Below are 26,403 nucleotides of genomic sequence, written 5' to 3' on the forward strand. Positions count from 1 at the left end.
TGTAATGAGTCCTCTGCCTCTGATTTCATGCTTTTGCTGCTCCTTTAGGAAGAGGAGGGGTTCCTTTGGGGGGGGGGGCAGTTCTTGAAGTGACTGAGCACCATGCAAAAGTGATGCTGCATCACTGCTAAAGCACTCCCTCTTTCTCCTGCGCAAGTAGCAATGCTGTTTCCAGCTGCTACCCATGGACAGTACTGGTGGTGAGCAGGAATGCAAAGCTGTTGCAGTGCTATGCTCACCCTGATCAAGCAGCACATCTTTGCTCTGGCACATGGTAATGCTGTGTATAGGCTGTGAGGCATGGCCTGAGCAGACAAGGTCAGGGAGCAAGGGTGTAGGCTTTAGTATGTGACAAGGAATGGGAGCGGCTGAAGAGCCTTTAGGCAGCTTGTCCTTGTGATGGCTCTGCAGAAACTTAGTGCAGCTTTCCAACCAGCTGTTGGCAGCAATTACCTCTAAAGTACATGAACAATAGTCTCATCAACAAAATGGGTTCATTCAAGAACTCATATTTTTAACTTGTAAATTGGGAACATTTGAGCTGAGAAGTTCTGCTTTTGCAGCTAGTGAATGCTGTAACAACCTTCTCTTGTCCTGAGGATTTATGAGTGTTGCAAAGCAACACTGAAGCTCATAAGGGAAGTAGATGCTGGATGCTTACAAATATAGAGCTTGTTCCAAATTGCCTTTGGGAAGTACATCACCTTAATCTGAGTTGTGTAGGTTGGAGAACAGGTCAAGCTTTACCTTGTTCAAACCAAAAATGTTAATATTATATAGATATGTAGTACTAGTAATGCCTTTGTGATCAAACTAAGCTGAGTGATCTGTGGGAATCTCTTCTGCCAGCCTGGTTAGGAATGGAGATGTGGTGGTGGTGTACATGTATTTCACCCTTGTGTATGCCTGTGCAGCAAACAAGTCTGGTGTAAGTACCATGAAGAGCTATGGCCAGAGCCTGAGGAATTCACTGAAGCTGTGTGGAGCTTCTAACCTGGCATGAGCATTCACCAGCCCAGGCCTGGTGGTACCTTGTACACCTGGGTAGTTGGTCTCCAAACTGGGGACCGTTTAGGAGACTTCAGCTATAAACAAATCATTCTGCTAGGTATGGATTTTCAGGCTTTTGTGAAGGTGTAGTTTTAACAATTGTTGATCATCAATAATTATTAATAAATTAATTGGTTTATTCAGTTTGCTAAAAAGCTGATCTGTCTGCATTAATTTAGTAAGCTGTTGGCTGCTTGGCTTTGGGGTGGGCTGTACTACTGTTTTCATGCTTCAGAAGGGCTTTTCTTCATGGCAGTCTGAGCAGTGGCGGTGCTTGGGCGGTATAGAGATGTAAGCTGATTTAAGGAAAATCCTGGATGTCTGCTGAAGCATTGCCTGGGGTAAGGGAAAATTTCCTGATCCGAATTGTGTTGAACATTCTTTTCTTCAGCAGAAGTAGTAGACTCTAAACTTCTGAATTAGACTTTAACCAGGGGTCATAAATGTTTATGGAAACCATAGCATAATTCTCTCTCAGCACTGATTGCAATGAGTGCCTTCCTGGTACTTCTGTGCAGAGTCTGATAGAGCTTGCAGCTGGGAGGGGGTGAATCATGAATTCAGGCTCTCTGAAAAGCATGCCATGTACATCTTGCAGTTCTGGTGAGAGGAATTGTATTTTGCTTGTTGAGCAGGACAGGACAGAGGTCCTGGCTGGGGCTGCCAAAAACGTTTAAGATCTGGTTTTACCTTCTTTAAGGCAGACCTGCTGCCAGCCTTGTTTTTTGCCAATTTACAAGAATATGAGCAAATTGCATTTAAGAGAGCAACTCAATGCTGGTAGTAGCTCTCATCTCTAAGAGAAATAAGCAATTTAAAGGCACTGGTCTGTAGGAACTTATCAAGATCCCATTGTAGCTTGGTGACACATTGCAGAAGGCAGTTACTAGGCTCAGGATGGTAATGGATACTTAGGTAACCAAATGGAGGCAAAATGCCATTGATGGCATTCTGATTTATGCCTTGGAATGTTAAGCCTTTCTTATTAATACATAAACCCCTGCAAGTCAGGAGAACAGAGCATAAAGCAAAAGCTGGGTGGAGGATTGCTTTGTGCTGAGTACCTGTAAATACGCCAGGAATAAAATTACCAATCTGAGCATGTTGCCTTGGCCAAGCATTTTCTGACAGCGATGCTCTAGATCCTCATTGATGAATCCCAGGTGAAAACTCACATTTCAAGTCCTTCACTGATGCTATTGCATCAGCAAATTTCTGAAGTGATTCACGGCATTAAGAAAATTACGGACCTTTTAGTCCCTTTCCTTTGTTTACTGACAACAGCATGCTAGATCAGAGTGCAGTCCCATCTGGCAGGGATTGACTTTGGTTTGGAAGAGGGGAACAGGCATCCTCAGAGTGTAAAATGACAGACTCATAGAGTGCCTGATTAAAAGAGGTGGTGTCTGCTGGCACATAAATAGTCCTCTGTAAATGGAAGATTGCGTGCCTGTGAGTGTGTACTGCAGAGTGAGTCAGCCCTGTAGAGAGAGAAGAGAGCAGGGTGGCTCTGCAGCAGCAGCAGCAGAGGGTAAATGCCCATTAGCAGTTGGTTCAGGCTAAGGTAAGGTTAAGGGATGCCTACTGCCAGATGCTGCCTGCATAGACAATGCCTTCATAGCGCTTGCTGACCTCTCTCTTTTTTGACACTTTTATACCAGCTCTCTTTTAAAAGGTGCAGAATTTTTTTTTTTTTTTTTTTTTTTTTTTTTTTTACTGCTCTGTCAGAGAAGCATTTTTAAGTAGTAGGATTTTATCTGTGGTTGCTCAGGGATTGTCTTTCCTTGGGAGACCTGGTTTACAGAGAAACATAGTAACCTGTAAAAGCTTTGGGGAAATAAAAACCTCATTAAGAGAAACTGATCCCAGAAACTAAGCTGCTGTTTTCAACTACAGGCTAACAGCAGATCTAATGAAAACAATTCTCGGTAAACCTTGTTTTCTTTGCAGTCTAACCATGGGGATACTGATTTTATGGCTTTTTGCTGTTCCTATTCAGCCTTACTGTACAAACTGTCACTGTTCCTCAGGTGAGAGAATTACCTCTGTCTCTGATACACAGGACTTGCCACCTCTGTTTAGTGTATCTCTTTCTGCTCCACAGGTATTAACCATCTTTTTCTCATGGCATAATTAAAGTAAACCCAGAGTAGTAAGTCTTCCTAGTGCAACTTATCCTGGAGTGGGACTTTTCTGTTTCAGGGTCAAAGGATTGTGTCCCGACAAGCTTCTCCATTTTTGTTCCAATTACTTGCTAATGAATGCTGTTCCTTTTCTCTGCAAGCCACGCTTCATTTAGCTCCTGAGACAGTCACAGTTTTGCAACTTATATCACTGAGTTTCTGTCAAGCTAGTTCCTGTATCATGGTGCCAAAGCACACAGAAAATAATCCTCCCCCAGCCTCGCAGTGTATAAGGCCCGAAGCTCTCCTAGGGGCCAAACTGCAGGGTCCTGAGTGCCTCCCACAAGGCATCTACAGATCATTGAGAGTTCTCACTGCCCTGTGAGAATAGGAGCTGGGTAAGCAGGAGGGCAGGATGAGGTTCCTGGAGAATCAGTGCCTTGTGTATGCCATCTTCCTTTTTCCTGAGGGGACAAGATGCACTCATGACAGGCTCAAGTCTTGGCTTTTCTGGATTTACCAAGGCTGTTTCAGTCCTGGACCTCTTTTTGGCACTTAGAACTGTCCCGTCCTTGCTATTATCTCTGTGCTTTCCTCCTTTGCCTTTGGGAGAGGGTAAAGGGGTGACCTCAAGTGGCAGAGAGTGGTAACAACCACCTACACCTAACTGGTTTTGTCTACCTAAGGTAGGCTGAGGACAAATCTCAGGAAATCACATATATTCCCAAGATTGGCAGTGTGTTCTCAACTCAGATGTAAACAGCCTCTCTGGCTCTTCTGTGCATTAGGACAATTTCTTAGACTTCCTTGTGAATGCACATGAAAAATTAGAAGCCAGGGCTGCATCTCCACAAGCACTTCATTTGGCAGCAGTGTTAGCCTAAGCCCTCCCTCTGGACACCTAGACCATCCTTCACATCTGTAACATGCACTCCCATTTCTCCCAAGTGTGCTGATACAACTTCTCATGCTGCCAGGCAGTGAATCTAATTTGGAAATTGAGCCAGGTTAAAAATAACGACCTGAAGAAAAAAAAAAAGTTTGCTAAAGAAAATGCAAGTTGAACTACAGCTTGTGATTCCCTCAGTCTATTACTGGGGCAGTAGAGAGAAAGAACATACAATTACTAGAGGAGTGTGCAATTATTGGTGATGCAAGACAGGGTTAATTTAATACTGAGAAATAAAAGGAGAACATTCAAAAGGATAAGACAAGCAGGACAGATACATGACGTAAAGTTGGGCTGGGTGACGTACAGCATCAATGAGGCAAATTTCCATACCTTTCATCTCAGCACAGACTGTTCTGTTCTTCCCAGCAGTGCAGAGGGAGGTCCGGGCCATTTTCCAGCGTTCTGATTCAGTGGTTTGCTTTGGGGCTTGCAGCCTAGAAAAATGTTGGATCTCTTTGTTATCAAAGGGTCGGTCAAGCTGTGTCAATGGGGTAGACCCCATGGCAAGATCTTTTATAGTGGATGTTACTATCTGTAAGCAGTCAGTATTTGCATTTACCTAGATGTCTCTTCCACTGCCACAAAAAGTTACTGTCACAAGTCTGTTAGCATGTACGTTCATATGAAAGTGCCCTTTGGCCACAGGCAGTTTGGGTGTTGTGTATGCCTTTTGACATCTGAATTCAGTTTAGCAGCTTGGAAGAGCACTTCTATCCTCACAGAGTTGTTTTCTCAAATAAGCAGGCCCGAGATCCGCTTTTAGGATTCATTTTCTAATCTTCTGGTTTTGGAGTCTCCTTGACATTCACCTATAGTGAAGCCACAAATCATTCTCACCAATATGCTGCTGAGTGCCCCAGATGTGGATAGTTTCAGCCATGGTGAGGAAAAGCTGCCTGAAGCCATTCTTAGTCTCAAATTCCCAAAACAGTGCTGCACATAGTTTTCCTGGCCTCAACTAGCATCATTCTCAGCTGTCCCTTTCACAGGCCTTTACTGGCATCCTGCTGACAGTAGGAGGCAGCTTGTACTTTGGACAAGCACTGACATCATAGAATGGTAAGTACAGCATAAGATGTCATTAAAATTTAATTCCTGGCCAGACAGGGATGTTATGTTCGTGCAACAATTACATTCCCCATCATTTATCTTTTCTCAGTGTGATTCATCAGCAGAGCTCAGATCTAGACTGCCTAGACGCAGTCTGTCACAACCCAAACTGTGCTGTGGTTCTGTGATTCCCTTGGGCTAAATTAAGGTGAAATGACACCAAACGACCAATTAAACACTTTATTCACAGTAAACACCAACCTGAACTTGGAAAGCACCACAACATGCAGGGGGTAAGGTGGACCCTCCCGTTGAGTCACAAGGTTGAGAATAGACCCCCTTGCTTTCTAAATTTTCCAGGGAGGAGTCTAGGTGCAGCAAGGTCTAATCTTAGTCTCAGACTTGGTCAACGGTTTATGTGAGTAAGGAGGCAACCTGAACCAGGAAAGCACCACAATAAGCAACGTGGGTACAAGGAAAGGCAAAGGAAGAAAGAGGAGAGAGAGATCACCACCCTTGGATCCCGCAATGTCGACGATAAACGCAGCAGTCCTCCGGCACTGGGCGCGCTGCTCCCGGAGCGCAGGGCCTCCGGCTGCGCCGGCAGCGGGTGGGGGAGGCCGGCCCGGAGGAGGGGCGGCGGCAGCGCGGGGTCCTCCGGGGGTGGGGGTGCGCCACGTGGCTCCTCGAAGTTGTGTCTTTGATAGGCCAGGCCCCGCCTGTAGTCTCGCCCCCCTCGAGGCTTATTCCAGAATGTTCTCCGGCTTCTGCGCAGGCGCCATTGGGGGGGAGGGGGTCGTGAGGGGTCTTTCGGGTGGTCGTGAGCCCCTTCCTCAAAGGGACTCTGCATAACCTTTCGCCATCAGAGGGCGGAACCGCGAGGCCTCCGACAGCCTCCCGGCTCCATGCCAACTCCGCACTAATCGGCTTCTCACCTGTGGTGCTATGCAGACCTTAACTCGCCTCACCACAATGTTTGCGGCATTAACTCTTTCAGTCCCTGACACAGTCCTTGAAGAGACTCGACTCTGCGATACCGTGGGCCTGTCAGGGCAGGGCAGGGGCCTGTCTGTAGAGCACAGAACAAGCTTTTTGTCTTCTCTCCCAAGCTGCTGCTGACTTGTCAAATGACCTTAGGAGCCTGCCTACAGCAATTCGGTCAGCTTAGAAAGTAGCATTTAAAAGAAGTAATGACTTACCTGTCCAGGTTGCAGTTAACTCTCTGTAGCTGAGACTGAGAAAGGAAGAGTGAAGAGGGGTTTTCCAGAAACTTTACGTTGCTTGAGCCAATAAACAGTTCAAATTTAGTTTTGTTAGTGTAATTATTATTGTGCCCAGCCAGATTTCCAAGCAGGTACATGCTTTACAACACCTGTCTACCAGCTCTCAGGGGCAAGGATCAGCTGGTCCTTTGTGACAGGTCCATCCAGCACACCTGGGTCTGCCTGGGGTTGCCATTCAAGGAGTAAATAATCATGAGTCAGATTAAGCAAGGCCTGCACTGTTGTTTCCTTGCACAGTGGATGTAGCCCGCTGGCCCCTCATGGTACGGCATGTGTGTGCAGTCCCCCGCATGTGTGGTACACCACAGCAAGCAGAGCAGTTCTTCCAGGCAGACTCATTCCCCAGAGAACAATGAGTCCACTGTGACCATTCTTGCCAAGGTTACTTGTTCACAAATTCACAGACTTACAAGCCACTAGGAACTACTAATTAATCTTTTCTGACCTCTCAGGCCTTTCAATTTTGCCTGATAAAAACTACTACTTAGCGGGTAACATTTCTTCCACAAAGACATTCATCTGTCAGCATGTGACATGGCTGCCCAGCTAGCGGTGACAGTGCCTGTACAGGAGCTGCATCATGGCTTACTAAGGGCTGCAGGATCCTTGGCTGGAAGATGCCGGGTACTAGTGAACTTGTGAAGGTAAAGGTAGCTTGAGCTTACTCTAGTCTGTCCTGGTGATGATGATGCTCTAGTGATGATGCTCTAGACCACCTGTGCTGAGGAGCTCCAGTTTGGAGTCAGTGGACACAGTGGAAGAAGATTCTACCCCAAACATTTCTCATCAGGGCATAAAGCAAGAGACAGCAGGGGGTATGTGCAGACTAACAAGGAGAAGGTCTTGGGGAGATGGTTGTGACAAGCAGACGTTGACACCTGCATGGTCAGCACAGCAACTCCTACTCACCCCTTTCCAGCTTCCCTGAGCTCACTGGGTCTGGAGTTGCCCTGGATAAGATGGGTTCCCTTAGGACACATCACTCCCCACTGGTATCAGACCTTTTCAAGAGCATTTCATCAGCTCTGTGTTACATGCTGTGGTGAAACACCAGCATACACTGCTGCTAGCCCCCTTAGAGGCTCCGATAGGGAACATTATTCATTTCTATTTAATGCTTAGTGTGATTAAAGCAGACCCAGAGAGTAAATCCCATGAGACACTTGCTGCAAAGAGGGAGGGCAGCAGGCCTGGGATCTCAATCAGCCTGCCAGCAGCTCACAAGCTGAGCAAGACCCAGGGCTACAGGGCAGGGAGGGCCTGCCACCCTTCCTGGACAAGAGCAGGCATCTCTACAGCGTCGTCCCCACAGCCACCTCCAATGCCATGCCAGTGACAATGCCAGGCCACAGATCCAGTGGCCTGTGTGGGCCGGGAGGAGACCCCAGGCCCAAGGACTGCTGTGGAAGGGAGCTCCTCCACCGCCGGTTCTCCTTCACCACCAGCTTTCAAATCAAGGTCGTGGCCGCGGGGCGCGGCGGGGCCTGCCCGCTCCCCTCAGCCCGGCCGCCAGCCCACCTCCGCGGAGCCACCGGCCTCCTCAAGATGGCGGTGCCCTTCCCATGATGGCGGCTCCTTGGGGGACGGATGGTCACCTGCGGCGGGGCGGGTGGGGAATCCCAACGCGTCAGCTGAGCGGGATCACGTGACTGGAAGCCAGCGGTGCTGCGGGGTAAGGCCGGCGTCCGCCCCGCTCCACGCCCCGCCCCCGGCCCCGCCCCCGGCCCGGCCCGGCCCCCGCGTGTCCCGGTCCCTGCCGCTGCCCCGCATAGTGGGGGGGGGTTGCACCAGGCCCGTCCCTGACCGGGTCCTGCGGCGGGGCCTTCTCTTCACAGCGTCGGCCTGGAGCCCCGGGGAGAGGCGGAGGCCTACCCGCCGCCTGCCCCCGGGGCGGTGCTACAGCCCCTCCGCCCCTCACCCGTTCCCCGTTCCCCCTGCAGCCGCTCGCACCGGAGCCGCGAGCCTTGCCCCGCTCCGCCAGCCCCCGTCCCCACTCCGTGCCCCTGACCTCGGTCACCGGGGGAGTCCCCCGTTCTTGCCGGCTCCCGCAGGCCCACGATGCCGTCCAACAAATCCGTCTCGGACGCACCCATCGTCCAGTTCACCAACTGCCGCATCCTGAGGAGCCACCAGCTCCAGAGGTGAGGGCTGCCGGGGTATCGTGGTTGCTGGGGGGTACCGGGGGATGCCAGGGCTCATGGCAGGGCTGCAGAGCTGACCTGGAACATGGAGCACGCGAGGGACTATCCCTAGGCCCCCCAGTGCATCAGCTGTGAGCTCTTGCCCCCTGCACTCCCCACTGTCCCTTGTCCCTTCCACCTGATTTCTGAAGGAGACAAGGTGTGCGTGTTGTGGTCCCTCTCTGCTCCCCTGTCTTCTGTTTTGTCTCCTCTGCCTGCCCCCAGGCCCCTTGGCCATTGCCACCGCATTTGACGAGCAGCCCATGAAAATCCCATTCCTGTAAATTTTGTAAAGCTGGAGGCCAGGCAGAGAGAGGGCTGCCAGTCATCTCACTGCTGGGAGAGCAGCTTTGCCCTGGCACACACCGGAGAGCCCACTGCAGAGGGTGCCGTTGGGGTCTGCTCTGCCTGAGGCCACCCCTGTCCCTGGGGCCACAGCCACCTGCTCCCGTGTACTCCACTGCAGATGGCAGAGGAACTTGGTGTGTGTGTAACTGTACCTTCAGGGAGGACCTGTGGGTGCGAGAGGGGAAGATCCTCAACCCAGAGAAACTCTTCTTTGATGAGAAGGGCTCTGCTGACATCCAGCTGGACTGCAAGGACAGCATCATTGCCCCAGGCTTCATCGATGTCCAGATCAATGGTATGGCGAAACCACATGTGCTCACAGGGGAGTGGGGGGTCCCGGGTTTGTCCATCACTGACCTTCAAACTCTGCTGTGTGTATACTGCCAATGTCCAAGTGCATTTCAGCTGCTCAAGGGAGATTTGAGTCACCGAACTAAAGATAAAGAACAATTCTGCCTATGGTTGCTGCTGTCACATAATTGATCCCCTTTGGCTGGGTGGGGTTTTCAGCCCAGCTTTTTTCTTAACCTCATTTTCATCAACAGTCCCTGCCCCTGCCCTGGCAGGATGCGTGCCCTACCCTTTCCAGGATGAAGGGAGAACAGAGCAGGACTTCTCGGGGGAACAAACCTTACCTGCAGTAGCTCTTTCCTGAGGGTCAAGAGAGACTTGTTCTATGGTAGCTTATGTTGGAAGTTAGATCCCCTCTTCAGTGGGGAATCCTCAGATTCCATCCTGCATCAAAATGAAAAGCTGCAAAACTCTGGAATGCTGTGGGGAAAACCACTTCAGCAGGACAATGTTGGTTGGATTTGTACTTGCGGAGCCTTGCAAATGTAGGACAGGAGAAGCGCTGGTGGAGCCCTTTGCTTCTGGTTAGTGTTGTACAAACAGAGTCGCTCACTCCAGTCACGCAAAATGTTTCTTTGGCATTTTCAGGTGGGAAAACATCCACTGGGGAGGCTGCAGCTTCATCTCTGTTTTGTTCATGGTGCAGGAGGCTTTGGAGTGGACTTCTCCCTGGCTACAGATGACTTCAAATCAGGGATTGACCTGGTCAGCCAGAAAATCCTCTCCCATGGAGTGACCTCCTTCTGTCCCACTCTGGTGACCTCTCCTCCATCTGTGTACCACCAGGTAAGTGACTTCCCCCGTCTCTCATCCGCAGGGTGATAAAGGGCTGAGGTTGGTACGAAGAGGTGAGAGGGCCAAGGCTGGGTCTGCAGAGACTGGGATAACTGCCTTGGCGGAAAAGCCGTGGGCATGAGGAGCTGGAATCTACCTCTGGATTTCTTGCCCTTAACCTTTAGACCACTGAGACAGCGATGTGTCCCAGGCCAGCTTTGCACAACAGGGCTTGCAGCTGGCTTTTTCTTTGCGAGCTGTGTTTGGCTGATGGTCCCAAGTGGTTCAGCTACAAAGCTCTCTCTGGACCCAAGGTTTGGGTTTGTTTTGGCAGGCTGGGCTGCTGTATCTGAGGTGTCATGTCTGACAAACCCCTTTCTCTAGGTTCTCCCTCAGATCAGTATAAGAAATGGTGGAGCCCATGGAGCAGGTATCCTGGGTAAGTGGTTTTGTCCCTCACTATCCTCTCTGGTGCTACTCTAGGTAGGCAATGATCTTGTTCATTGTTAAGGGGAAAGAAGGTACTGTAGGGACAGCACAAATGGGGGATGGAGCTCTCTCAGTGGGAGGGATGCACAGGTGGGCACAGACCCACTTTCTCCCTCACCCTGTGTCTGGCCTTTGCTGTGGTCTCTGCCATCGTACATGCACTGCTCCAGCCCTTTGGACCCCACAGAGTAATGGCAGTGGTGTGGCTTGGCTCGGCCAGTTGCCAGTTCTGTATCTTTCACTGTGCTGAGCTCAGAGTTACCTGAGCCATGTGTTTTGCTGCAGGAGAATGGCAAGAGCTTGACTGGAGCAGTTTAGACACAGCAGGTTTCTTGGTCCTTGGCAGGGAGAGGAAGGGTCATAGCTTTGTGTTCTTGTTTGGGCAGGGGCCCATCTGGAAGGACCGTTCATCAGCAAGGAGAAGAAAGGGGCACACCCAGAGCACTGCCTCCGCACCTTCGAGGCAGGTGCCTTCCAGGACCTGCTTGCCACCTACGGGTCCCTGGACTGTGTCCGGATAGTCACCCTGGCCCCAGAGATGAAGAGAAGCAGTGAGGTGATCCAGGAACTCACCAAGCGGGGCATCTGTGTCTCGCTCGGTAAGGGCTGGGGAGGAGGAGGCTTAGGGAGGCTCCATCTCCCTGTGCCACACGGGCCAGGCAGCCCCTCTCTCAGGGCTATAGCATCTCTAATGGTGTCTCAGTGCAACTGGACAGGGTGGGATTTTCTTTTGCCTGGCCTATATATGGAGGTGACAGACCTGTCACAAATGGAGACCTCACTTGATACTGCAAATCTGTCACCCTTTGTATGGTAAGGGCCAAACTTCATGTTGATTGAAAAGCCCCTGCAGTTTAACACAAGGTAGCATTTGGTGCTGTAAATACACAGGAAAGAATAGCAGTCTTACTTGAATAAAGATGTAATTGAGGGTTGATGATGTGGAAAGGTTCAAACTCTGAAGTTCAACTGCTTTAGGCCTTGTAGGCCTTGTTTGACAGGTGAAATAATTTTCCAAAGGTTACTGTTGAGTTTTAATAACTCAGTTTTTCAACCAGAAGCACTGTAGGAGACCTCACCCTCCACTGCCTTCCAGGCCACTGACAAAACTGGCTGCATTTTTCTTGTCCTCTGTTTCACAAACTCTTCTTTGCCTCAGATCATTAAAGAAATCCTTTTTTTTTTTTTTTTTTTTTAAAAAAAAGGGGCTAGTTATTCAGGGTGAAATTAAACCTTAAGTGAGCAGTGCATTCATTCAGCAGAGCATCTCTTATCTCACAGCCACATAGAGCAAAGAACCACAGAAAGGCAAAGTTTGCCCACAGAGCATTAAAGCTGCTGTCCATGTTGGGGAAAACAGAATTTTCCTTCTGGGTAGTTTTATCCCCATATTCTTTCTTGGCAAAGTCTCCACTGTCTCTAATCCCTTGACAGCTCTCTATAAAGCCTTTTAATATCTGAGGACAGCAGAAAGGCATGTCCTTGGACCTCTAGCCCAGCATGAAGGCAACTCTCTGGGGGCAAGGCAGCATTTGTGACAGGTGTGATGTGAACAGTGAACGTGTTCAGGTGAAACACCCACTGCCAGAGTCCCATACAGTCATGGCCAGACACCTCTGTGCTGAGGCTGGCATCTCAGACCTCAGCTGAGGGGTGGGGCATCAGAGTAGAGTCCTGGTGACAGAGCATCTTCACTCCTGTAGGGAAACAAATAGAGAGATGGGCAGAAAAATCATGCATTGGTCTTTGTTTCCAGGTCACTCAGTGGCTAATCTCTCCCAGGCTGAGGAGGCTGTGCAGCACGGCGCTACCTTCATCACTCACCTCTTCAATGCCATGTTGCCAGTGAGTAGCCGAGGGTGCTTGCCCTGCACTGGTATTGCTTTTGGTGCTTTCTCTCCTGCACCCCACAGATGCCTATTCTCCCCAGCTTGTTTCATAACAGGCCTTGGAATGAGGTTTCAGCACTGAACCTCTGGCTTCACATTTCTACTGCCTGATCTAAAAGAGAGTCAAGGCTGTAGCAGACTCTTGAAATTCAACAAAATGCCCAGATTTGTCTGGTAAAGGATGGAGCACCCAGCTGCTAGGCACTGTTTGATAGAGATGGCAGCTGTGTCCCCCGATGGGAAGGGTCTCAGCCCACAGGTCCTGGCTCCATAGCTTGTCCTTTCTCCCCTCGGGCAGTTCCACCATCGCGACCCTGGGATCGTGGGGCTGCTGACAAGTGACAAGATTCCTGCTGGGCGGAGAGTCTTCTATGGCATGATCTCTGATGGCATCCACACCAACCCTGCTGCCCTGCGAATTGCCCACCGAGCCCACCCCAAAGGTGAGCCATGCCGGGCCCACACAGGGTCACCAGCCATACTGAGCGCTGTGCCATCTCCCACAAAACACTCGGGCAAGTGCTGTGGCATGCTCCCCTTGCTGCCTGAAAGAGGTCACAGCCATGTGTGCTGATCCACCAGCCCTCTTGGTTTGGTCGGACATGGCTAGAGACACTTTGGCCCCTATCTGGGAGGACCAGCATGGTGCAGTACTTACCTGCAGTAAGGTCAGCTGCAAAGCTAATACAGCCTCTTTCCTTACATTCCTCAGGCCTGGTGCTGGTGACAGATGCAATTGCTGGCATGGGCCTGGCACCGGGTCGGCACACGCTGGGTCAGCAGGTGGTGGAGATCGACGGGCTGAATACCTACATTGCAGGCAAGTGCCGTCCTGCAAAAGAGCTGGGGCAGCGCTGCCACTCATGTCTGTTCCTGGAGAGCTCAGCACGCCTTGCCATGCTTGTTGGTTGTGCCATCCTCTTTGGTTTTGGTGCCTGATTGGTTAATGGCTCTGCAGTAACTTGGCCCTGGGGAGAATGAGGCACCTCATGAAGAGGGGGATTGCCCCATCTTGGTGGAGTGAGGAGAAATCTGTCAACTTTTAGCTGTCCACGACACCTTTGAACACCTTGTTGCCCAATGTCATGGATGCTAGAAGTTCCAGTGGGGTCAGAAAGAACAGAGAAATCCCACAGATATTCATTTTTCCTTGTCTTTACTGTAACACCACCACTTCTTGCTAACAAATTTCCCTGAACTCCAAGCAGTTGGAGACTAGGAAGATATTTCGGAGAAGGATCATTCCTTTTTCAGTTCCCTTCCTCTATCTCTGGCAGCAGGTGTCTGCATTGTGACCTAGAGTTTCACCCAGTCCAGCTGGTCTATGGTGGCGCTGCAGGGTGACATGCCAGTAGCTGTCCCTGCGCTGCCAGCACAGGCTCACTCTCACCTCACTCTGTCACTCAGCAGCCATGGCTGCAGGCCCTTCAACTCAGTCCTTGTGCAGCCCAGGATTTCTACCCCTTCTGGTCACATTATGTTTTCCCACCATGCCGCTTCTTCTTTCTTTGAGTTTTGGGACCTGCTCAGTGCCATCCTGTTCTTCTCCCAGGCACAAAGACCCTGAGCGGTAGTGTGGCAACCATGGACACGTGTGTGCGACACTTCCAAGAAGCTACAGGTAAGCGAACCTTGTCCACAAGCTGTTGCTCCCTACATTGACTTGGGAAGAGGTCCCGCTCTTGTCAGCTATGTCCGCTCCACCAGGGAACATTCCCTCTTGCCTGAGACATGATGAGAAGGGCTGACATCTGCAGTACTGGCCTCAGATGAGCACCTTTTAAGGGGAGGATTCATTTTAACCCATAGCACTAATGAGAGGTGAACTCTCCTGCTTGTTTCTCGCAAAAGTGAATGATTTTCCCCTCCCCATACCCTAGGTGTTCAGTTCTCCTCTTCCCACTGTCTCCTGTAGGGATGTTTCCCCTCCCCAGCTCCATATGGCTGTGGTGAGGGTGTTCCAGCTCAGGTCCTTGCCAGGCTGACAGATGCCTTAGTCAGAGGGATTTGGGCTCCTCTGGCAATGGGGCTGTTTGCTGCCCTAATGCCTCCCCCTTCTCTGTCCAAGGGTGCTCGGTAGAGACTGCGTTGGAGGCAGCATCTCTGCATCCCGCCCAGCTCCTGGGGATTGAACGCATAAAGGGGACACTAAATTATGACTCCGATGCAGGTACTGGTATGGAGACAGCAGGTAGTGGTATGGGGACAACAGCGTGAGGGCTTTTGGGTGCTGGAGCAAAGCAGGGGCTGCTGCGAATGAATCTTCATCCCCTGCTTCAGTGGGAGCTGCAGGGAGACTTGCTCTGCCTGGGATTTGCTCTGGACTTTTGCTCCAGGCTTTTGTTCCAGTGGTTTTTCCCTTGGACAGTGGTGGTGTTTTGTGAGCCCTTTGGAGAGACCCCCACATCTCAGCCAAGCATGGAGCAGAGCCACCATAGCAAGGATGGCACCACACTGCTGTCCTGCTGCCATGTCTGGGTGGGGAGAAGCTCTTTCCCACGGAGCCCGGCTCTTCCCAGCCAGCTTCAGCTGCTCCATTTATCTGACAGCTGCTTTCTTTCTCTGTTGTCCTATGCAGATTTCCTGATACTGAACAACGGCCTGTATGTGCAAGCCACATACATCGCGGGTGAGGAAGTCTGGAGACAGGATGAGTTAGGCATGTGATGCTGGGCTGTCCTGGTGCCCTCCAAGGCTCCCTGGCACTGTGGTTAGCAGCTTTGGTAACCACCCCACTTCTCTCTTTTTGTTTTTTTTTAATTCCTTCCTGCAACTCCCTTAAAGGAGCCTCTTACCAAAGAGCTGCGTTTTCCAGCGCAACCGCTGCTTCCAGTTACAGCCATGCCTGCAACAAATTTGTTGGTGCTCAGTTGGTGGAGTGGGGAAAGCAGGCAGATCTGTGTTGGGGGGGATTGTCCGTCCCCAGAGTGACCTGAAGGACTGCACAGCTGTCCTGCATGGAGTCCCCAGACAGAGGTGCTCCTGTTGCCGTCTTACAGCAGTGGGAACCTGTCACAGCACACACTAACCTGCCCCATGCCCAAGGCAGGCTCGAGCCATTTCCATTCCTCTGCCTGCTGTTTGCCTCGCTCCCGGGCAGCCATGGCTGGTTAGACATCAGCTTCCACCAGCTCAGCTTGCAGCTCTTCACATTAAAAGGTTCCTGTTGTGTCAGCAGAAGTTGAGGATCACGTTCTGATCCCCCAGCAGTCCCTCTGTTGTGTGTCCTCTGGAGCAAGGCTGTCACAGCTCGCTGACTCGGTGCCATTGGGAGGCTGTGAATCCATGTGGGCTGAATCCTCAGGGCAGAGATCAAACCCAGGAAAAATGAGGCATTGCTGGTCCTTTGTGCCTTCTCCCTGCATGGGCATTGAGTCCACAGTACGTGGTTTCAGTTGGAGACATGGGCAGCATCCTGCCATAGAAAGCAATGTTCCTCTTCACCCCTTGTTCTGGCTGGATGGGTTCTGCAGGCTCTGTGCCCAGCCATACCTAGTAGAGCCTTTGCATCATCTGATGGGTTTGTGTGTTCCTCAGGCCACAGACAGGAAGCTTTTGCTTTAGGGGCTGCATCCAGACTGGTAGTGATGGGCTCACAAGCCCTCAGTCCAGCTTAGGGACTGAGGAAGAGGAGAACTGCAGTGGGATTCTGGCCTTTAAAGACAGTTGCTGAGAGCTCATTATTCCCGTGCTCATTATCTTCGCCTATACTTGACTGTCAGCTCTTTTCCTGACACTTGGACACTTCTATGTGAAGACTGATGCTGATTTCAAACCTATCGCAGTCAGAAAAGCCTTGAGATAAGTCTTAGACAACCTCTGACAAGCCTCAAACCAATTAGATCGGTTTTTTGGGCTCCTCTGGCAATAGGGCTGTTTGCTGCCCTAATGCCTCCCCCTTCTCTGTCCAAGGGTGCTTGGTAGAGACTGCATTGGAGGCAGCATCTCTGCATTCTGCCCAGCTCCTGGGGATTGAACGCAAAAAGGGGACACTAAATTATGACTCCTATGCAGGTACTGGTATGGGGACAGCTGATTTCAAACCTATTGCAGTCAGAAAAGCCTTGAGATAAGTCTTAGACAACCTTTGACAAGCTTCAAACCAATTAGATAGTTTTTGTAGTGAGGGGAGGCCTTAGGCAAGGGCTAAGTCTTAGCAAGGGTGGAGGTTGTTAAGGCAAAACCAAAGTGTGGTTGGGATTGGCAGAAGTGTGCCGATTTTTCCAGTACCTTTTTATAACCTTTAACAGCAACATTTAGAAGTGCGTTCCTAGCACTTTAGAGCCCTTGCTGGAATAACTGGCAGCCTTGGAAAATTTCTAACATCAACTGCCAATGTCAGCAGAAACTATAACCTCCATGATTTGAAGCATTTGAAAGAGACGTCAAATACTGTGCTGTGAAATGTGACATGCTACAGCATTCCAAATCTCACTGGGGGCACTTTTGACTGCTGTTGAAAAAAATCCAAGGGAAAAAAATGCATATGAAACAAGGTGTCTAACTTTTTTTATTTACAAAATTGAATAATCAAAAGGAAATCTAAAATAGAAATGGAATTAGACAATACCTGTATATGTGTATTACCCTTTTTTGTCTGCTGAAAATACGCTGTACCCTACCCGTGGTGGTGTATGGTGGCATGGCATGTGTCAGGCTGGGATACAAACTGCCAGTGGCATCATGGCTCTTGTGCCTCTGCATCTTGATGGGGACAACATTGATGTGGGTGCTCCTGAAGGTGCCGTGGGATTTGGTCCCATGGAGGGAAGCCGCAGCCAGCCATGTGCGCAGTGGAAATGTGGCCCAGCAGCTCCCTGTGGTGCAAGGCAAGCTTGTGGGGGAACAAATGCACCGCCAACGTGGGAGCTCGGCTCCTCTGATCCGCCTCCTCCCGAGGCGTCCCCAACTTTGGCTCGCCCGGCTTCAGAGGAAGGCTTTGTGTCCGGCGAGGGCTGGCACCGGATGGATGGGCAGGCCGCCGGCTGGTGCCGGCTGGCCCCCCCGGGCCGAGCGGAGGGGCCGCCCCGATGGCGGTTGTGGCCCATGGCGGTCTGTGACGAGCCCCTCGCCCCTAGCCGGCAGCGGGGCCTTTCCCCGTCCCTCCCTGGCGGGTCCGTGCTGGGTGCGGGGGCCGCGAGGGGCGAGGCGGGCGCGGGCAGGCCCCGCTTTCCCCTCAGCGCGGCGGGCGGAACGGAGGCGCAGGGCCCGGGGAGCGGCCGGAGTGGCGGCGAGGGGACCGCGGCGGGGGGAGGTCTTTGGGCGGTGCACGGCGCCCGCCCCTTTCCTGCCTTCACTACCCGGGCCTCGGTGATTGCCCCAGGACCGGCCCCGGTGGCCAAGGGGCGGCAGGGAAGTCTCGGGCCCCAGTCGCCGGTGCCGGTGCCGGTGTCATCGCCATCGCCATCGCCATCGCCGTCGCCGGCCCGGGCGAAGCTGGAGCTCGGGAGCCCACACGCTGTTCCGTGACTGGAGGTGGGCGGCGGCAGAGGGGCCAGGTTTTCTCACCGTGGCGTCGCGGAGGCTGCCCAGCATGGAGCGGGTAAGAGCTTTGCTCGGTCCCTCTCTGCCTCTCGCTTCTCCACCGGCCCTTTGCCGAGGCACTTTTCTCCAGGCCCAGGCTCTTCTCCAGCCCGCAGCAGTGCGCCCAGCTCCCGGGAGGTTTTCTTTAAAGGACTTCCCTAGCACTTGTGCCTACCTTTCCAAATTCCTGGTCACCTCGTTATTCTGCTAAGGCACGATTTTTTTTTTTTCATTTCCTGATGCGTTGTAACCACTGTCTTGTTCACAGACAGACTTCTAAGCCTTACTTTGCAGCTGCTTAGCAGGAGGCATACAGGGTAAAAATACAGCAAAGGTAGTCTTAAGGACTTGTGTTTAGCATAAAGATAAGTTCTGTGTATTGCCAGAGCTGTGCTGGAGGGAGATTTCCTGCTGTGGGGACATATTATGCCATAGAATAGGCTTCAGGAAAATGAGAATTCTTCCATTCTGGGGCCTTTAAAAAGGGAGGAGGAGAAAAAAGAAAGAAAACAATCTGTGAGAAGTCTCAGCTTGCCAGGAATGGATTGCTTGCTGCTAGTAAGAGTTTATTGTCTCTAATTTTTGTAATGAAGAGGGCTCATTTGGTGCCTTCCAAATAGGGAAAATTGCAGGGCCTGTGTCCCACCCTGTGCTGTGTTGATTTATGGTATAAATTGAGCTGTTACACAGCTCACCTCAAGCGTAATGCCAGAAAAGGGGTTTATGACCCACTAGTCTGATCTCCTGCATAAGAGGAGAGAGGACTTAAGAAAACTCCGGTTTGGAATCAATTTTGCAGGTGAGAGATTTCTGCTTCTTTTAAACATGTGCCTTTCCCCCATCCCATGTTGAAGGCTCCCCAGGGCACGTTCCAAGATGAGCTGGAGTGGTGCATTTCACAGCTGGAGGCAAATCTTCTCAACCCAACCCCAGAACAAGGTGTGTTGCCTTTCTCACAGTCTGCAGCCATATTCCAATCTCAGTTCTGATTTAGCAGACCTGGATGTTTTTCTGTTTCTTCTTTTCCATCTGTTTTGTATTCCTGTGTTATATGAGATTTGTTTTAAATACAAAACAAGGTAAAGCATTGAACTTTAAGAACTGTCTGTCTGGAAGCAGCTTCATCTTTCATTCCTGTGGCATTCACTCTCCTTGTTTTCTGTATTCTTTCTCATGTTCTCATTTTCTCATCTAACGGCTTGTTTGGTTCTCCTACAGCTCTGCTTTTGTTTTCCAGTCTTAAGGAAATACTGTGCCAGTGCGTCTGGCCCTTAAACACAAGTAGGTTTATTTTTGTGAAGCTTGTTCCTCATTGTTCTTGTTCCAAGAAGAAACTGCATGAAAGATAAAATTCTATAAAATATTTTTCAGAAAATCACAGTTTGATCTAGTCCAACTTGTAAATATATGAAGACATATGTCATGCTCCTACTGATGGCTAGTACTTAACATTTAGAGGTGGGGTGTGGCTACCCTTTGTAATATGCCTACATGAGTGTTTGCTGGTGCCCCTGAGGATTTGGCAGTGATTAACACATGCCCACACACCATGCTTCGGCATCAGACCATTTTGTTACACCTGGTATCTAGTGTCCAGAAGCAGCAGGGGAAGGCTACTCCTGGAGGGGAGGCAGGAGCTGAACACAGTGACAAGGCAAGCAGAGGCAATGACTTGGCCAGAAAAGGCCCATTTGCACAGTACTTGACCCAGGAAAGCAAAGCAGTACTGCTGATCGTAACCAGGCTGTGCCTGGAGTCCAGATTACCAGAGAAGTCTGCGGTGATGAGGCAGATCCAAGATCTAGCCAGGAATTCAAGGTCTGGATCAGTGAGGTACCTTGCTGCAGCAGTGCTATGCATGAGATCCTCAGCTTAAAATAACTCCCAAGTGAGGGAGGGGAGAGGTTCCCTTGAAGCTTTTTCTAGCTCTTCTTTTTGTAACAGCTCTCATTAGCAAGCAGGCCCTGAATGCAGCCAGCTAAACCCCTTGAATTAGGGGGAAATGTGTGCTCAGGACCCTGACACTCAGGTGCTATGAAGATACATCCCACTTTTGTAGGTGGCTGTAGCCCCTCTGCGGCATTTCTGCCTTGTATTTGCGTGCCATTACTCTGTTCCTAGTATGTGACTCTCAGTGTTGGATCTGCAAGATACAGCTCATTCAGAGAGATTCCCAGAGAGGTGCACTGCAGCCAAGAGAGATGGGTGTGTGCCCATTCAAAAGTACTAGTCTAGCACATCAAGCTTTTTTGTGGCTTGAAGTGTGAGACAAACACTAGAAGACTGTGCATATCTGGAGTTCCCAAACAGATCTTTGGGGACTGCTAGCACAGAACAACTATGCTTTTTAGAAAATTTGCTCTGACACAAAGAATTGGGATTGCTATTGTGGTCAGGCCAGTTTATAAGAGAATCAAACAAGAGTCCTGCTTTTCAGAGTGTGCTCACTACTCAGTCAGATTTTTTCCAGTTTTCCAGCGAAGAGATACTGAGCTAGGCTCTTGGATTTGTCAGTTGCTTCAGGGGAAGGGTTGTTAAGCCCTGTGTAGCTTCGGTGCCATTAGTAGTGCACTTAATGCAGTGTAAGATTCTCACTGTGTATAATAAGCAGTTAAGATCTATTTTTTTTTATTATTTTTTTTCCTTTAAGAACATTTCACGGTATTTCAGTTTCTAGAAGCACTTGGAGTTTCCTTTCAATTGAATGCCAGTCATGGATTAGTCAGAGGTAATATGAACACAGAACACATTCAGAGGAGACCCAGTCATCAACATCCCACAATATGGTTTGTAAGGCCCACCATAACCTGTTTCTTGTCTCTCTTGGTCTTTCTTGAGTGCAGTAGAGGAGGCACAGCACATTCTCAAGGTCCTGCACTCCCATGAGACTCCTTTTGTGAAGAAGCAACAAGTGATCAACCATGTGTTTGGGGATTATTGTCTCAAGATGGCTGTGGATCAGAAGAGCATGGAGAAAGCAGGTGAGCTTGAACTGTGCCTTCAGGGGATGGTGATATTTGGTTCTTTTCTGTAGATTTCTTAAGTTGCAGCTTTCGATTGGATCACCTCCCTGTGGCAGTGCCTTGCAGAGGGAGTTGCAGTAGCAGTGGTATCCCCATAGTAGGAAACTGGCGTATCGATAGAAACATTATTCTTTATCTTTTCTAGACATGAAACCTGGTGATGTGAAAGTACAGCAAAGCAATGATCATGCTTCAGGTGGTGTGGTATATGGGAAACAATCTGACCAAATCTCTGAGGCAAAGCCAAAGTGGTTCATGTCATCTGACAACAGCTTCCGATTTGATTTTACACTTTCTGAGATTGACCCAGCAGCATCTGGCACACCTTTGGAAGCAGTCCCTGGTGTCAGTGGTGCTGAGCAGATACAAACCAATGTAAGAGCCACCGAGCAGGAGAACTGGAACAGAGCCTTGAGTTTTGCTGCCTCTGGACAAGAACCCAAGTTTGCCTTGAATTTTGCCATACCAGATGAAGACTGTCCTCTGGTTCCATTAGTTCCAGCAAGCCAACATATACAGCGTGCAGCAGATCATAAAGTGCTGGGTAGTTTACCACCTACTGAATCAGCAGGTATGCCATGGATTTCAGCCTTGCAGAAGCCTGAGTTGACTCAAACTGCAGGTAGTGCACCCAAAGAGGATAGAAGACATGTCATGTTAAAGATCCCCCAACCAGAAACTGCTCCTGGAGATGAGACAGTGACAGAGAAATCAACAGCACATGGAGCTGCCCAGAAGAAGAAAAAGAAGAAGAAACAAAAAATATCTGTCAGTAAAAAGGCAATAGAAGAAACTGAGGTCAACAGGAAGGCAAAGGCAGAAGCTAATGGATGTCAGAATAAACATACTTCCCACCAGGATGAGACCTCTCAGGTATTTAAATATTGATGGGATCCAATAATTTATAAACCATTGAGCAAAAGAGAAACTTCATCTCTGTGTAGTTTAAGTTAGCATACTGGCTTGAGATGAAAGACAAGGATTGCTGCTTATTTCTTACAGCAGCTGTTTTCTTTCTCTGCTAGATAGTTGAGGAACCTAATCAGTGGAAAGGAAGTTAATGGTCCTTCATTGTCTGCTTCAGGCTTGTGCTGAAACATTTCATGTTTAGACTTGTGATGACTAATCCTGGGAAGCTTGGTGCCACATTTTCTTAAAAAAAAAAAGAAAATAAAAAATGCAGGTAACCGTCCTCAGCCAGTGCCAAGGTGGTATCTGTGCGTGCTGAAGCAGGCACTGTACCCCTGACTTGCGTGTTACCAGGTAGGATGAATTGCTCACATAATGCAAATAGCAAAGCTGAGGTGCGGAGCTGCTAGCTGCTGTAGCCAAGGCTGTGGCAGGGTCTGGTGCAAAGCTTAAGGGTGCTTTTGAGAAGGTTCCCACTGTAAGGCATGACCCAGAAATCAACTGAAGTTTCAAGTTTTGTATCAACACACCATTAAGGCACACCCTGAAGGCTTTTAATGTTGTGCTAAGGTCCAGGTCCAGGTCTTCATTTTATTTTTCATTTCAGCACTGGTGTAGTTGTTACTAACAAACAATGCCAGCTGAGCAATCCTGAAATACAAAATTACAAAAAACTTGCTTTCATTAATATTCTGCACTGAAGTTGCACTGAGTGTTCACCTGCCTCTTGAAGAATTCCATCCAAAGTGCTGCTTCACCAACAACCCTACCAATAAATGCTGCTGAGTACCAGAAAGGTAGAAAGATTTGAAGGTGATGCAAAGCCCCTCCAGTCCATTGGAAGGAGACTTATTGTAAGGAAAATAAGGAAATGGCATGAGGGCTTTTGTGTTTACATGTACATAACAGTTAAGAATCGCTTCAGCCCCAGGATGCAGCCCTGTTTCTCTCCCTTCCACTGCTCGGTTAGCCAGCTGGCTTTGCGCATTGGGACTTGGCTTCTTCCATCTTCATGGGCTTCAGCTGCCTTCTCATGCATTTCTGGTTGAGCAAGCATGCAGGAGCCAAGACACCAAGCTTCTGATTTTGTCTATTGTTTGCTTCTTGATTTCGGGCAGGTTGGGGGAGGCGGGGGGGTGGTGGGGGTGGGGAGGGGGCGTGTTGTTGGTGCTTATTCCTCCCATCTGTAAGTTGATTTGATACCTTCTTTCAGAGGAAAGGCCCTGGACAGCTTTCCAGAAAACTGCATCATCTGAATGGCAGCCAAATCTATCAAATAGAGGCAGTGAGTTGCAACTAAACATTTTTCCAGTGCTTTAAGTTTATACAATGAAAAGCACCATAGGGAAAATGACATGAAGTCTATGAAGTCATCACCAGAACATGAAATTTGGAATAGTCCTCACTTTATGCAGATACCTTTTTTTCCCTGTGTAGCAACTGCTGCTCTAATTTTTGGATTACTTATTTTCTCATGCTCACTGTGCTCCATGTTGCATAGCAGTCAGATGACCAGTTATGGAAAGAGGTGGACTGGTGTATGGAACAGCTGGAACTTGGCCTGAAGACACAGAAATCCACTCCAAAACAGGGTAAGTATTCAAGTAAATGAGAGATCTCCCCTGTGGGAGGGGTTGGCAGGTGTGCAGGAGCAGAGCCAGTGGGGAGTCAAACTGTGCATTGTTTCTTCTTTGCGCTGCTTCAGTTGAGGAGGCTCTCCGTGCGATCAAGACACTGCGCAATGACAAGGCGCCGCTGGTGAAGAAGCGTCAGCTCATGAGATCCATGTTTGGAGACTATAGAAAGAAGATGGAGGAGGAGCGATGCAAAGAGCTGAAGCTCATGGAAATGGGTGGGAGAACTTCGCATGCTCGGAAAAGTGAAGAGGAAAGGGCTTTGCTCCTGCCCTCTGTTACTGCTTTGCAGAGTGGGACCTCACTATATGAGATGACTAAACATCTCTTACTGCTCTTTTCTCCCCTCTTTAAGCTGCGAAATCTGCCAGGGTCATGGAAGTGAAGGGAAACATCCGCAATAAGAACTGCCAGTTCATCCGGAAGTGCTCAGGAGCTTGCGGGAAAAGCCAAGGTTCAGCAGGATCCCCTTCAGAGTCACCCAGGACATGTAATGCAGGCTCATTCAAATTCACAACTTCCCAAGAAGAGTTTCGCTTTAATTTCTTTCAGGAAAGTCTTTTAGACTAAAACTGTGGCTAAAAACTGTGCCAAATTTCCTATAAACTGAAGAACGGTGGAAAGATGCTGTGCAGTAGAAAATGTTATGCAAGAATCTCTGTATTTCCTAAAGAAAGGATCCTCTTTCAGAGTGCCTTACCTAGAAGTTTAAAACAGATCTGCCTTCTACACATATGACCCCAAGACTCAGTCTACATAGTACTCATCTGTCCTCACACTGTGGAAAGGCACCTTTGCAAAAGATCAGCACAGAGTCTGGAAGGATCTGTTTTAATTCCTGTAGAATTGACATTAACCTAAGAATCTGTCTTTTATACTGGGAGATTTTCCCATTCTCCTATTGCTTTTTCAATAGAGCAGACCTTTTATAGCAGATGAGGTAGCAATGCATACAGAAGGGAATGGTTTGTAATGAAGATCCAGCTTCTGTGAAGATTCAGCAGTGTAAGCATACTGGATAGTTGAATGCTTCCACTCCATATGAGTCTGTGTGAATGCAGCTTCTGGTATTCAGAAAGCACTGGGCAGCGTGTGTAATCACTGCCATCTAGAGAGTATGAGTTCAGGATCTTGGAGGAAAATAAGTGAGAATCGTTCTTGCTCATTCATTTCTTTAATTGACAGGTACAGACTTAGAAGAGAACTACAAATGCTGATTTAATCTAGCCCAGGAATGTAAGGACAGTTGTTTCCAGACAGGGAAAAATTTCTGTTGCTGAAGCCAGGTTCCGGCCTGCTAGGAAGGATGCACAATCAGTTCTTAAAAAAACTTTACTTTATAAGTAGCCCAGTTACAACCACTGGTGACTTGGAGGATAAATCAGCTGCATGCCAAACCTTGGGTGGAAGTAAAATGAATTGTGAGAGCCCAAAGATTCTCTTGCATCTGATTTGTATTAAATTTTTGCTTTCTGAACAGTTGAATGTGTGTCTCCAGTGTTTCAATACTGCTTCAGCCACTGAACCCACCTCCTATGTTCATGCAGAAAATCTTCCCCACTCAGCCTAAAAAAGCTGAAGGAACAGAAGTCCTTTAAAAGGAAACATGGTATCAGGCATCCCTAGGGTGCACTGCTTTCCTTCCTTTTTATAGTCCAGTCAGTCATCCTATATGAGAAGTGAGAAATGGGAGTGTAGGCAGATTTCAGGGTGTACTGAGAGCAGCTGAGAGATGGTGGAAAACATTTGCTGGGAAAGACTTCAAAAAATCTGATGTTGGCTACAAAAAAATTTACTTTATTACTAAGCTCTGATGCAGTCAGTTGCATCTGAGAGGATATTTTTTTGTTTTAAATATTTTAAATGCCTGTCTAGGCATAAGGAGAAACTGAACCTGGGTAACATATCTCATGCAGAGAAATATGCAGAGAAGACTTCTGGAAATCAATAGGTTAAAACTGGAAATCAATAGGTTAGCAGATTACTATTTTACTTGGCAAGGAGCACTGCTGTTACTTTGACTGTATGGAACAACACTATATAGGATTTTTTGGATTTCCAGGATTTTATATTAAACATACGAAAGCTGTGTCATTGTCAAACTTTTAGTGTTTTCATGCCATTTACTAAGATTGAAGAGCATCTTGTATGTGACCTTGGAACTAAAGCTGTTTTCTTTCCTAGGCGGTTACGGTCCGGGAAATAGTTATTTTTTTTCCTTGTCTTGTTTCAGGTAAAGCTAGAGTTGCTAAAATGTTATAAAATCCTGTGCTGTGGAAGGCTGCAGGAGTATTCTGGGAAGCATTCTTACGTAATTGGGTCATGCTTATACTATTTGTTAGGCATTCACAATTAGACTAGAGATACCGGTGAGATGAACATTTGGTGTGACCTAATCTAGCCAGTTTATCTCCAAAGAGGGCAGAGAAAAATGCATTCTAATATGCGAGTGGCTCCCATGGTTTTTCAGAGGTCTTCAAGTAGTGCTGACTTGCAAAGCCAACCCATATTCCTTTCTCAGTGCTTCATTTTTGGAGGACTCAGAGGGCAAACGTTTATTGATGCGATACTTCATAGCCCTGAATGTCATGCTTGACCTGTGGACTTGAGTGCAAGACCAGAGTCGGCTGGGTCAGTTCCATGAGTCGGCTGTGTGATCTTGGACAAGGCATTTTGCCTTTCTGTGTCAGCTCCCTGTTTTCATAGTCAAGGTGATGCCTCCTGCATTTTTGACAGATGTGCCCAAGTTATTTCATTAATGATCGTGTCTTGAAGATGCAACTGTATATTTTGCATCTGAAATTACAGCAGTCTTTACTTCACTC

The 26,403-nt window shown here is 48.9% G+C and overlaps 2 protein-coding genes across 3 annotated transcripts; both read left to right on the plus strand.

Moving 5' to 3' along the window:
* The first annotated feature begins 8,516 nt into the window (after positions 1–8,516).
* Positions 8,517–15,310, plus strand: AMDHD2 (amidohydrolase domain containing 2). Its single transcript, XM_075718850.1, has 11 exons — positions 8,517–8,599; positions 9,145–9,281; positions 9,984–10,123; positions 10,496–10,550; positions 10,987–11,199; positions 12,357–12,445; positions 12,788–12,932; positions 13,202–13,309; positions 14,042–14,110; positions 14,558–14,659; positions 15,068–15,310. The coding sequence occupies exons 1-11, from the start codon at positions 8,517–8,519 to the stop codon at positions 15,154–15,156; spliced, it is 1,230 nt and encodes a 409-aa protein (XP_075574965.1). The 3' UTR covers positions 15,157–15,310.
* Positions 15,311–17,932: 2,622 nt separating this feature from the next.
* C11H8orf33 (chromosome 11 C8orf33 homolog) lies at positions 17,933–25,386 on the plus strand. 2 transcript variants are annotated; one of them, XM_075718975.1, is made up of 7 exons: positions 17,933–18,031; positions 18,867–18,951; positions 20,856–20,993; positions 21,181–21,908; positions 23,446–23,536; positions 23,650–23,796; positions 23,934–25,386. In XM_075718975.1, exons 1-7 carry the CDS (start codon positions 18,023–18,025, stop codon positions 24,146–24,148), a joined length of 1,413 nt encoding a protein of 470 aa, XP_075575090.1. In that variant the 5' UTR covers positions 17,933–18,022; the 3' UTR covers positions 24,149–25,386. The 2 variants fall into 2 exon arrangements, with proteins under 2 accessions (XP_075575090.1, XP_075575091.1); XM_075718976.1 differs by having other exon boundaries at positions 20,859–20,993.
* The last annotated feature ends 1,017 nt before the right edge of the window (positions 25,387–26,403 follow it).

Source organism: Pelecanus crispus, chromosome 11, assembly GCF_030463565.1.
Source record: "Pelecanus crispus isolate bPelCri1 chromosome 11, bPelCri1.pri, whole genome shotgun sequence".
NCBI classification, from domain to species: Eukaryota; Metazoa; Chordata; class Aves; order Pelecaniformes; family Pelecanidae; genus Pelecanus; species Pelecanus crispus.